Source organism: Cebidichthys violaceus, unplaced genomic scaffold (genome assembly GCF_023349555.1).
Source record: "Cebidichthys violaceus isolate CVI_PGR_0920_01 unplaced genomic scaffold, fCebVio1.0.p SCAF_13, whole genome shotgun sequence".
NCBI lineage: Eukaryota > Metazoa > Chordata > Actinopteri > Perciformes > Stichaeidae > Cebidichthys > Cebidichthys violaceus.
Window position 1 is genome coordinate 12,609,359 of NW_027176296.1, and position 12,261 is coordinate 12,621,619.

At 43.4% G+C, this 12,261-nt stretch overlaps 1 protein-coding gene across 1 annotated transcript in view; it reads left to right on the plus strand.

The window, feature by feature from the left end:
• LOC137870469 (cadherin-2-like) overlaps positions 1–12,261 on the plus strand; it is an 86,389-nt gene that overhangs the window by 44,436 nt on the left and 29,692 nt on the right. Inside the window, exons 4-10 of the mRNA XM_068707774.1 lie at positions 2,247–2,420; positions 4,220–4,375; positions 6,777–6,921; positions 7,038–7,210; positions 8,379–8,516; positions 9,022–9,207; positions 10,023–10,276. Coding sequence (XP_068563875.1) covers positions 2,247–2,420; positions 4,220–4,375; positions 6,777–6,921; positions 7,038–7,210; positions 8,379–8,516; positions 9,022–9,207; positions 10,023–10,276 — 1,226 coding nt within the window. The remainder of the gene's footprint in view (positions 1–2,246; positions 2,421–4,219; positions 4,376–6,776; positions 6,922–7,037; positions 7,211–8,378; positions 8,517–9,021; positions 9,208–10,022; positions 10,277–12,261) is intronic.

Consider the following 12,261-nt stretch of genomic DNA (forward strand, 5'->3'; position numbering starts at 1 on the left):
ATTTCTGACAACCAGCATCATTAAACAGTTTGAGCGTGACGGGCTGTTATTCCCCCCCGAGGCTCCAGTAATGGTGGATGAACTATGTGCAGATATAAAATCGGCTTTTCCACCCCAGCAGGCGTCTGAGGTTGGCCAAGCGCTGATTGCAGAGACAAAGTGAGTCAAACAGCCATCTGCTGGTTTGTTTCACGTTCGACGGCGATAATAAGGCCCTCTGCATGTATTTAGACGAGACGCTGGCCTTGATTGGCTGCTCCTCAAAACGCGGCCCAGAAACAGCCGGCTGCCGTATGTTTTAGCTGCACTCGCCGTCGCTCGCTGTCGTCAGCGAGGAGGAGAATCCCTGAGAGTGAAAGAATCTGTCGGCAATCCTTCACGAGGAGAACTCGTGAGGAGCAGCCGTGGCGGTTAACAGCCAGTCATTTGCCAGAGGAGCAGTAGTGTCAGCGCCGTGCCCTTCAACTGAGAGGCACCACCAGGGTTGTTATCAAATGAGACCGGAGAGTGAGACGTCGTATTTACAGCCCACCAAGCCCCAAATGTCAGTGAAATCCGTCTCTGCCTGACGGATCAGACTTGGTCACCGTATAATAACACCTTAGATATATGAAGTGTTGAGCAGTTACCGTCTACGTGGCCACTCTTCTTTACTTCTTTAAACACATCATATTTTAGAGGCCTCTCTGTTTTCTGATCTGCTTTTGTTTTATTTCACTGTTGATACAAACTCCTATTGATTTCATCCCGTAAATCCTTCTAATTCTTCTACTTTGCAATTTGCGTTTACCGTTAAGCTACTTTCATTGAAACCCAATATTTCCCACATACTATTTTATAACATTAAAAGATTTCCAGCATCTCACAGATAAACCTTCCCTGTCCCCATAGGCTTTAAATGTGAAAGGTCTTGCAGGAAGTGATGCATGTTGTTTACTGTAGCTGAACAACAATCGAAAGAATGAATTAATGAAAACAGTGTTTGTGTCCAAAAGCGAAGTGGTGATTAAGACATGACTCACATACTTTGTACTGAAGTAATGACTGCTGTGGAAAAAGACATTCTACTAAATGTGTCATGTGAGATTCTCTTAACAGTAGAGTCACAGTAAGGACCAGAAACATAACACCTGATATACCGTACATATGAATGATCTGGGTCAAATCACTTGAGCCTCTCTGACTCGTATGAGGCAAAGTCATCCACTCTTTAATTCGGGTGTAGTTGTATTGTTCCAGTGGCGTGAGATCATTCCTGTTAAAGCTAGAATTGTAAATCTTGAGAAACTAGCGGTAAACTGATCCAACCTAAAAACTCAACATAGTGTTGCCAACTCTTTTCAAAAGCACCAGTAGGTCAAAAAGTTGCCAAATCTACCTAGAAAGTAGCCAAGTCAGCAACAGTGACGGCCTGTCCCTTCAGGCCTCCGAAGCCACTCCCCCACTTTTTATTTTTTATTTATTGATTGCTGTCGTGATGCAAAGACAAATGTAGCAAACAAAAAGTATTTTGAAAAATTAGCATCCCTGACTTTAACTAAATAAAGCTTCCTCTCTACGCTCTGTCTTCGCTCCGCTGGTTGGAAAAGTGTCTTCTTTTCTTCTTTTTTTGTGTCGTTACTCATTCACTCGTTTACCTCTTACGTAATGACTCGGATGTCTTTACAATGCATTCTATATGTTCAATCAGTTAATGATGCAAAGTATTAGATTCATTGAATTAATGAATTCTATTGAATTGAATCACACCCAGCCCTAAACCAAAGCTCAGGGGCTGAACTCTGGGAGGGCCGAGTAAATGAGAAGCTCTTCCTTTTCCTAATCGTCCTCTGTGGACCCTGCTCACTGACCAGTCATGCAGAACCGTGGCTGCATAGTACACACACGCACACACGCACACGCACACACACACACACACACGCACACTGACAGGTGGTGGTCATTTATCAGACAGACTATAATAGGAGCATTAATCCAAGCCAGTGGAATGAGGTCGGAAATACCCTGAGTCACCAAACCGTCCCAGCAGGCTCAGCTCTGCAACTCAGCTCTCTCTCTGTGTGTGTGTGTGTGTGTGTGTGTGTGTGTGTGTGCGTGCGTGCGTGCGTGCGTGCGTGCGTGCGTTTGAGTTTGTGGGGGTGTGTGTGTGTGTGTGTGTGTGTGTGTGTGTGTGTGTGTGTGTGTGTGTGTGTGTGTGTGTGTGTGTGTGTAGCCCAGCACACAACGCTTGTTTACTGTCTCTGCAGGTGAAGCCCAGTGATGCAACACTGACTCAGCGGGTACCAGAGATCTTGTTTCCATGGCGCAGCGTGGTTGTCAGGGGCGATGGCACTCTGAGGCGGGTGAAGAGGGACTGGGTCATTCCGCCTATCAACGTCCCAGAGAACTCACGAGGACAGTTCCCCGAGGACCTAGTCAGAGTAAGACTCACACACACACACACACACGCATAAAAGCAAGTCCGTTTTACTGTAGCTGTGGGGACTTTTTGCTGACCAAAGCAGGGAAATAAGTATGTAACGTTCATTCCGAGGGAAATACAATGAGCTTCACAGAGAAGCAGAGAGCATTAAAGACACGTACAACCCTAACTGTAATTAAGACAGACAGCCACAACAAGATACAGCTAATCAAATGCACAGGAGACGAGGGGGATGTCGTCGGTCTGCTTTTAAATGTTAACAGCGAGGCAGAGCTGATGCAGTCTGACAGAATGTTCCATCAGCTGGGAGCACAGAAACCAAAAAGCAGCTTATCCAACTTTGCATCTAAGCCTCGCAACACCCAAAAGGCCCACGCCGGATGACCTCAGAGGTCTGACAATGCCCGTTAGAGATGTATTGGGAGCAAAAGGCGATGCACGACTTTTTGAGACAAAAGTCAAATTTCAGTGTGAATTCCTGAATCAACTGCGAGCCGACGTGGACATCTGAGAACATGGTGCAACATGATGACATGTTTTTCTCTCTCGTTAAAACCCCAGAAGCGGCGTTCAGAAAGAACTGTCGTCGGCCACGCGGCCTCTGTGGGTTGAACACATTGCAATGAGCAACTGCAGATAAAAGCGTGAACTACTTTTCATCCAGCTGTGACAAGAAGCCTCTTACCTTAGATACATTCAAATTCAGTTTGAAGTTGCCGGCACGGCCTTGGACGTAAGATCCCCATTAGCAGCGCCACTGTCTGGTACTTTACAAGGACCTTTGAAGACCAATAGAAACATATCTTTTACAACTAAGGCTTACATTCTGGTACAATCCATAATGTATGTCGTTCATGCACTCTAGTGCAAACTAGTGATTTAATGTGACTCAGGCTTCCATTGCACAGGACTGCATAGTTATGCAACAAACACTGTGTTTTTTGGATGGTGATGAAACATTCATGAACTGAATGAAGAGTAGACCAAGAACCGACCCCTGGGGGACTCCACATATGATGTCAAACTCTAGGCATGAAGGCATTCTTAAGAGATGTACAAATAACCAAGCGAGTAGTGACCTACACAAGCAAACCCAGTCTCACAAATCCTCCTCTTCCTGGATGTGTTTTAGATCAGTTGGATCAGGGATATTATGAGGAGCACATGTATTGTATGACTGTAATGTAATGTAATGTATTCTTCCCGACACATTTCCATAGAAAATCCTTCAGATAACACTGCTCTCTCTTTCAAGTGGATCACATGTTCAACTGAAATGATTCTTATTGGTAAAAGGTGCCAGGTCCATATTCATCCTCTGTCTTTCTTGTCGTGTTTGTGTCAAGCCCCGTCTCCCCAGCGCTGCCTCTCTCGTCTCTGCTGCGATCACACGGACAGCGTTCGGGATATTAACGGTGCACCAGACGTCGCAGTTTATTTTTGACTTCAGCTCAAATCACATTTTCTGTAATCATATCGCAGCAGCCTCAAGCCTTTGCTGAATGTTGCCTGTGCAAGCCTAAAGTCAGACTGACGTACGAGACACATCCAGGTCAAACTCAGAAAGATTGGTTTACCTTGTATATTATGGTATTTTTACCTTTTAAACAGGCAGCCGTGCTTACTGGGAGGAAGTATCCCCCAAAATACACTGACAGCAGTCGATGCAGCAGATGAAACGAAGAAGTGAAATATTTATTTTAAAACTTACTCTACTACTTATCACTTCCCACGTTCATTGTTCCAGCTGCTCCCTTTGTATAGTAAACTTGTTTAAAATACTTTCTTCTTCTTCAGATCCGCTCAGACCGGGATAAGAACCGGATGCTGCGGTACAGCGTGACGGGCCCCGGGGCCGACCAGCCTCCGACCAGCATCTTCATCATCAACCCAATCTCGGGCCAGCTGTCCGTCACCAAGCCTCTGGACCGAGAGCACATCTCCAACTTCCATGTAAGACTCTTCACACCGTCACAGCTGAGGTCAACGTTTCAGTCCGGTTGCATCTTTACTGACTGACAACTTCAACTTCACCAAATGCGAAACAAACTTTTTTTGTGCGTGATTACAATGCAAAGACACATATTGGTTGAAATGTTTCAGCTTGAGCGAGATTTGTCATATTTATACCTAGATGACGTTATTTCAAGTCTTGATGAAGCAGCTACAGCATAGCCTAGTACCAATGGATCCAAACTCCATTCAGAAAAGCAGCATTTTAACAGTTGTTTGCTAGTCGTCTTGGGTACAGACCTGACAAAGCATGCATACAGACTTTTTACAAATGGCCATGATTATGTAGTTATTTTGGCTTCCGTTTGATCTATTACTTGCAATTAAATCACAGCAGAATCTGTTTATTTGGGGTTCATTCCGACCCTCCACAACATGTACAAAGCAGCAATAGTGGATATTTAGGCCATGGTTGATGAAACGTTGTTGGTATCTAGCCGGATGTAAGCCCCTCCTCCTCCCAGGCACATCAAACGTGAGTGACGCAAATGAACACCAATTCAACTTTTCCTTAAAATGTTGAAAGTTGATCCTAGATGGGTTCAACAAGGATTTGAATCCTGGATTCAAATCACACAGAATGCAATGTAACAGCGCCCGTAACGCAGCGGAGTTACTGATTTACCTCCTGCTTCATTTGACGGCTGAATCTGCTCTCAGTCTGCTTCACCCGCTCTGTCGCATGTCATCCTCCCCAAAGTGTTTATTTTCCTCCTTGCTGTCACTCTCTGCTGGTTATGTTCTCCCTCATGCACAGAGATGAAGAGGTATTTTTTTTTTTTTTTTTTTATAAAGACTTGTGGTGTTTGCTCACTATATCTACAGTCACATAGACCTCTGAGAGCAGAGTCTAACCTTTTGATCTGTAGGAATGCACACACACACACGACTCACACGGGGGAGTGGAAATCTGGAGTCGCAGCGGGGTAATTTGCATTTAAGCTGTCTGATGAATATTCATGTGATTGGATGTAGTTGTCAGAGCAGGGAGCTGGGATGTTTATTCATGAGGGAGACCTTGGCTCTTGGAGAGCCTCATACGGATGCCACGTACGCTGTGAAGGAACGACTTATCGAGGGGTCCAAGGCTGATCAATAGCGACATTCAGCATCTTTCACCATCTTATGCTAAATAAATACATTACACAAGCCTGCTGTTTTAATTGGGAACACCAAAGACGATTGTTAACAAAAAAAGATTCTACCTTTCTAAAGTGACATTATGTTCATTGAAGCTGTATAAAACGCTGGAATGTTCTGAGACTCTGTACCGATTGTTCTTTTTCATGATTAGAATATTCCAGTCTGAGCTGAATGTAAAAGCTGAAGATTGATAGTATTACATTCTATTTTGTAGCGCTCATGCTCAGACCTGCGAGGGCAGCTCACGACACATCCCGAGAAACAAACAAGTACAACTTGAAAAAGAGTGAGGAGCTCTTGAGGATGCCGCACACGCTCTGAAGGGCTCCTGCATCCTAAATAGCAGCTAAATATTGATTAGAATATTTTTTACCCACAATCCACCATCCATTTCTTGGAATACCATGACATTTTGTGGAAATATTCAAAGCACACAGGGAATGAATCCTCCTGAATGATCTTGCATTGGTGATCCCCTGACACCAGCAGGTCTAAATACTTTGGTTTAAAACTTGATGCCATGGAAGTGTCTCCAGTGTCCACATTGAGACACAATCGCTACGTCCAGCTCAAGCGACCGGACGTCACATCCCCGTCTTGTTTGCGTTGCAGCCAGGACCGCGTTGTAGCCGTTCTCCCACCATTTGCTCAGCCATTGCTCCATAAATGGGTCGGTTTGCGATATGCATTGTCATCTTTGGCTTTTGTTCACTTTTGGCGGACCAAACTGAAAGCACTCTTGGTCTCAACTCCACCCACGAGTGTCTTGAATATCCATTTTTACAAGCTTTCTTTTTGCTGTCTCGCTATTAGCATAGCTCGCTAACATGCTGACGGATGCTCACGTTTATCCATTTCCAGGCCGGCCATGTTGTTGAATGTGGATTGAAAACGCAAAGTACATTGACACTCGTTGTCCGATGTGGTCACAATGCGTTTGGCTGATCCGTCCACCTGTACTGTCATGTGGTCGAGCACATGATTGCGAACTGATTACCCAAAATGCATTTTAATGCAAAGTGTAAAGGGGGCCCCTGGGTCTACCACTGAAATCACGTAATCCATCTTATTGAAAGGAATCTCTTCTCTGCACTAGTGATAGCGTTTCACTAAACAGTTTAAAGCAGTGTGTACGTTTTTTTGCATGTGTGTGTGTGTGTGTGTGTGTGTGTGTGTGTGTGTGTGTGTGTGTGTACAGTTGCGAGCCCACGCGGTGGACCTAAATGGGAATCAGGTGGAGAACCCCATCGACATCGTCATCAACGTCATCGACCAGAACGACAACAGACCAGAGTTCACACACACCATCTTCAACGGCTCTGTACCGGAGGGATCTAAGCCTGGTAAACGCACACACACACACACACACACACACACACACACACACACACGCTTGTCGTGGATTGAATCCCTCGTCACCGACATATCTGTGTTGACTCGCTGCGTGTTTCGCTTGTAGGATCCTTTGTGATGACGGTGACATCAGTGGATAAAGACGATCCAAAAACTGCTAATGGGATGCTGCGCTACAAGATCCTCTCCCAGAATCCCCAGAGCCCCTCCTCCAACATGTTCACCATTAACAACAAGACGGGTGACATCATCACCGTGGCAGCGGGCCTCGATCGGGAGGTGTGTTTGGGTGGACATTTTCTAAGGCTCAGGCCTAAACCCACATGGAGCAGCTGCTTCTCCGCCTGTGAATGTCTGCCCAGCCTGCAGTATCTCCTGCAGTGGAACGACAGCTTGTGGCTTCTTTTCTTGCATCAGTACATCCTACAGAATGTCCCGTCATGCTGTTTGCATGCTGGCAACGGTTGTTTTGAAGGATTTTGTTCATCGGCTCGAAAATCCATCGAGTCTGCCTCTTACTTTTTGAAAGTTGGTTGTGTAGGTCTGAGGGGAAATCTAATACATCTTAAACATTTTAACACATAATTAGAAACACGACAATCGTGTCTCTATATCCATTAAACATGGCTCCCACTAATCCTCAAAGAATAATTCCTTCATCTTTTTGTATTCATTGCCTTTTGTAATGAAGGTCTTAAAAATAATTAAAAACCTTTTGTTTTAGAAAAGGGAGCATTAAGTTTACCCTGTGTTAAAGTCAACTTTTTATTGGTTGAAAAGATTATAATATTGAATTTTGTTTTGTTTTCCTCTTCTTTTTTTTGATTGATATCTTTATTTTGGTGTTGTGCACATAACAGGCCCAACCCTCGGCAGTGGAAATTCAATTACAAAATGACTTCAGCGCTCGATCGCAAACTAAATATTTTGTCTTCTCTCCTTCACATAAAGTTCTGCACTATAGTTATTCTTTATGAGAGAATACGTTTGTGACTTTAGTTGACACCATATATCAACAGACCATGTTTCTCTCTGCATGAGAAACAGTTTGGTCCTAATCCCCAGAATATCACAAGTAACCTGTTCTGGAAAATGCATGACAAATTGTTCATATTAAGCAGAGATTTCAAACCTTTAGCCCGTGGATGGCCATGCAAAATGTCCAAATGAAATATCTTTTAATAAAAGTAAAGTATTGAAAATATGTGCAGAACCCCTGTTAAATCTAGCAGTCATTAACTCTGCCAACACTGTAGTTAAGCAGACCTGATGGTGACTGAGTCATCAACTGTGATGGTGCTTTGACTGAAAGACATTCTACTTCTGTCAAACTTCTTTAATTACATTGATATCCAACTCTTTTGATTTATGCTCCAATATTCAAACTTGTGTGACGTAGTTTGAAGTATTGGGTCAGCTGCTAACTCTCTTCGTTCTCTGTTTCCAGAAAGTCACCCAGTACACCCTGATCATCCAGGCTACGGACATGGAGGGGAACCCCACCTACGGCCTGTCCAACACGGCCACCACTGTCATCAGGATCACCGACGTCAACGACAACCCGCCTGAATTCACCACCGACACTGTAGGTCCACACACACACGCACACACACACACACACATAGAGGGAGTGTCATGCTCCAAAACAGCCAAACGGGGGGGGGGCAAGGCGCTGTTCTCCTGAATGGCACTGATGCTCTGATTGGCTGAGGCAGATGGAGAAGGAGTGAAAAGCTGATGAAACGTGCAACGTGTTTAGGTTGGACAGGAAGAAGCAGTGTTTGTGGGAAACATGGTCTTTATTCTGGGAAACAGGAGCAATCATCTCCGCTTTGGACTCGTTTGTTGATGAGATAATCGTATTACAGCAGCAGAGTGGATAGTGCAAACGAACAAACAAGAGACATGAGTACAAAAACAAGATCAAAACGAGTACAATAAAACGTAATCACACAGTAAAGGTATAATAAATAAGTAAAACAATTTACTAAAAACAACAAAAACTAAAGTATATGTGTAGTCACGTTTTACAAAGAGTCTAATGTATCCCTGTTTCCTGTCAATGTGACACATTGGTATCTGCCTTTCAGTTCTTCGGGGAGGTCCATGAGAACAGGGTGAATGTGATCGTGGCGAACTTGACTGTGACGGATAAAGACCAGCCCCACACTTCAGCCTGGAGCGCCGTGTACCGCATCATCGCCGGAGACCCCACCGGACGCTTCTCCATCCCCACCGACCACACCACCAACGAAGGCCTGCTCACTGTGGTCAAGGTGGGATTTGCTCTCCTTGAACACACACACACACACACACATACACAGAAATACACAAATAGCGAGCAGTCACCGCCATTGTACATCGTTTATATCACCCCGGATGTTAGCGTCCCACTGGCTCCCTCGACTAAAAGCCAGTGGGATTTTTAGGTATTCAGGGATTTAGGTTTACTGCAGAAAATGATGTGAAGCAATGTGAGAATCTGTGGCAAAACAAGTTAGCGATACTGATATGTGTTGTGGAATATATGTGATCTCATATTCATGGACTACTTCTTTACCTTTGTACAAGAACTGTTAAGAAACTAGTCAATTAATAAATGCATTATGAAGAAACAAAGGTTGAATACACTGTAAAAAATGTGATTTGGCTGAAAAATATTTACTCAAACGAAGATTTTTAAGACTTCCTGTTTCTAAAGCATTTAAAAGTGAATTGTCCTTCGTCTAATCCCTACACATGTAACTAGTGTTTTTATCAGTGAACTATTGGTGACAGTCACGTGATCCACTGCGCACAACAAGTTGCAATAATTTAATTGCAACCACTACGTGCACCACTCGCCTCGCGTCGGCTTCACTACAGCGAGTATAAACTAGGCTTTAGTTCACAAGAGGGGTGTCTATTGATGTATTTAATGTTGTTGAACAAAACGTTAGAATCTCTTAAGCTTCTGTTAACCGCGAACATTATTTCAGGCTCATTCCTCAGTACAGAGACAGTAACTAAATGTTTCATGATAATACACAATGAGCATTCCAACCAAATGTATTGCATCACTATCATCCTATCCCACCCTTCTTCTGTCCAGCCCATAGATTTTGAGCTGACCCGTTCCTTCATGCTGACGGTGGAGGCAGAGAACGAGGTCCCACTGGCCCGTGGAATCCACCTGCCTCGGCAGTCCACGGCGACCGTCTCCGTTCGGATCCTGGACGTCAACGAGAGTCCGGAGTTCAGCCCCAATCCCAAGTCCATCAAACTGGAGGAGGGCCTGCCTGCGGGGTCACTGCTCACCACCTTCACCGCCCAGGACCCCGACCGCTTCTTGAGACAAACTGTCCGGTAAGAACACACCAGCAGGAAGCTGAGACTTCAAAGGCTTTCCTCTTAGCTAGATAGTGAGTTCACAAAATTTCAGTTGTAAGTCAAAATTATTATTATTAAACACGCGTATAATTAAAATTATTTCACTAAAGGTTGAGCAGGTTTGAATAGTGTCGAATATATCTTTCACTGTGTTTTGATAAGAAGAACCTTTGAATATCTGTATGCCTTTTTAATTTTCTAATTTAGCCTTGCATTTATTATAATTCATTCTGAAGTCACTGTAAATGACATGTCATGAAAAGGTACGACTGAAATGAAATTAGCTTATTAGTATGCGTTTAATACAACCTAGGACTCGGTTACAATATTGTTTAATCTATTCATACAGTGCACATCTTCATGTAGCTGGAACACTGTGATTAGATGAAAGGTAGAATTAGCATGAAGCCAAGCTCTGTGACTGTTGGAGGTATCATAACCTGTTCTTGACTTCCTCATTAGCTAACAATTAGTGGAGCTACCAACAAGCCTCTTAAATATCTTGAATCAGTGCTAACATGTGTTACTATGTCAGTTTTATGAATGAATGGATGGAATCAGAAAAATAATTTGGTAAATTGCAGGTTAAAGTTTATGAGCTAACTGTTTACTGAGTGAAGTATATTGTCTCGACATGCTCTGCTGTCACATCCACTTTACTAATTATCATTTCAAATGCCCTGTGGATAAAAACTGTTTGAGAAAACCATTTGTTATGGCTAGAATATCATCAGTGATAAAGACACCATAATGACCCCTGTCATAAATTGCTATTTACTATTACGTAAACTAATTATAAAAATGTGACAAAAATACCTCTTACCGAGTATGGTTTGAAATTGAACATATAACTAAGCCAGAGATGTTTTTTTAAATGTAACACTGCTTGGTCTGAACATATTTATTGAAAATGGTTGATTGATTGATTGATTGATTGATTGTTTGGTTGGTTTGTGGGTTGGTTGATTGGTTGGTTGGTAGGTGGGTGGGTGGGAGGGTTGGTTGGCTGGTGGGTTAGTTAGTTGATTGGTTGATGGATGGGAGTGTTGGTTTGTTGGTGGGTTAGTTGGTTGGTAGGTTAGTTGATTGGTTGGTGAGTTGGTTTGTTGGTGGGTTAGTTGGTTGGTAGGTTCTGCTGGTTGGTCGGTGGATTGGTTGGTTGGTTGGTGAGTTGGTTGGTTGATTGGTAGGTTAGTTGATTGGTTGGTTGGTTGGTTGGTTGGTTGGTTGGTGAGTTAGTTGGTTGGTTGATTGGATAAATGATAAAATGGGGTTGGTCGGGTTATGCTAGGAAATAACCAGTTGTCTTATAGTAGTAGTATTTATAGCTGTTCCAAACAGCCATACTCAAAGGCGATTGAAATGTGATTGTTGAGATGGTGTCAAACAAGAAACAACTCGGTCACCCTGCAGTTACGTACGAGCATACAAAAGGCTCAACGAGCTGCTGTGGCGTTTATCTGATCCCTGATCAGTCCAACCACAGAATGATGTGTAGGGGTGAGGGATTGCTGATCTGTAGGGTGCGGCGTGAGTTAGAGCTGTGAAGGCGATAGACAGTGTTGTAGTCAAGACCACCTAAACCGAGACCAAGTCATGACGAAGACGAAGACCAGACCAGTGCAAAACCCACACTGTATGATAAAATGTTGAACATGCGAAACACATGCATTCCTCAAACTGATCTGAAAGATCCACATTCCCCTAAAACCTCTGAAGATTCCTCTTCATTCACCTCTTTTATCACCATATATACTGTATACAGTTGTGGTCAAAAGTTTACATACACTTGTAAAGAACATAATGTCATGGCTCTCTTGAGTTTCCAGTTATTTCTACAACTCTGATTTTTCTCTGATAGAGTGATTGGAACAGATACTTCTTTGTCACAAAAAACATTCATGAAGTTTGGTTCTTTCATGACTTTATTATGGGTTAACAGAAAAAGTGACAAAATCTGC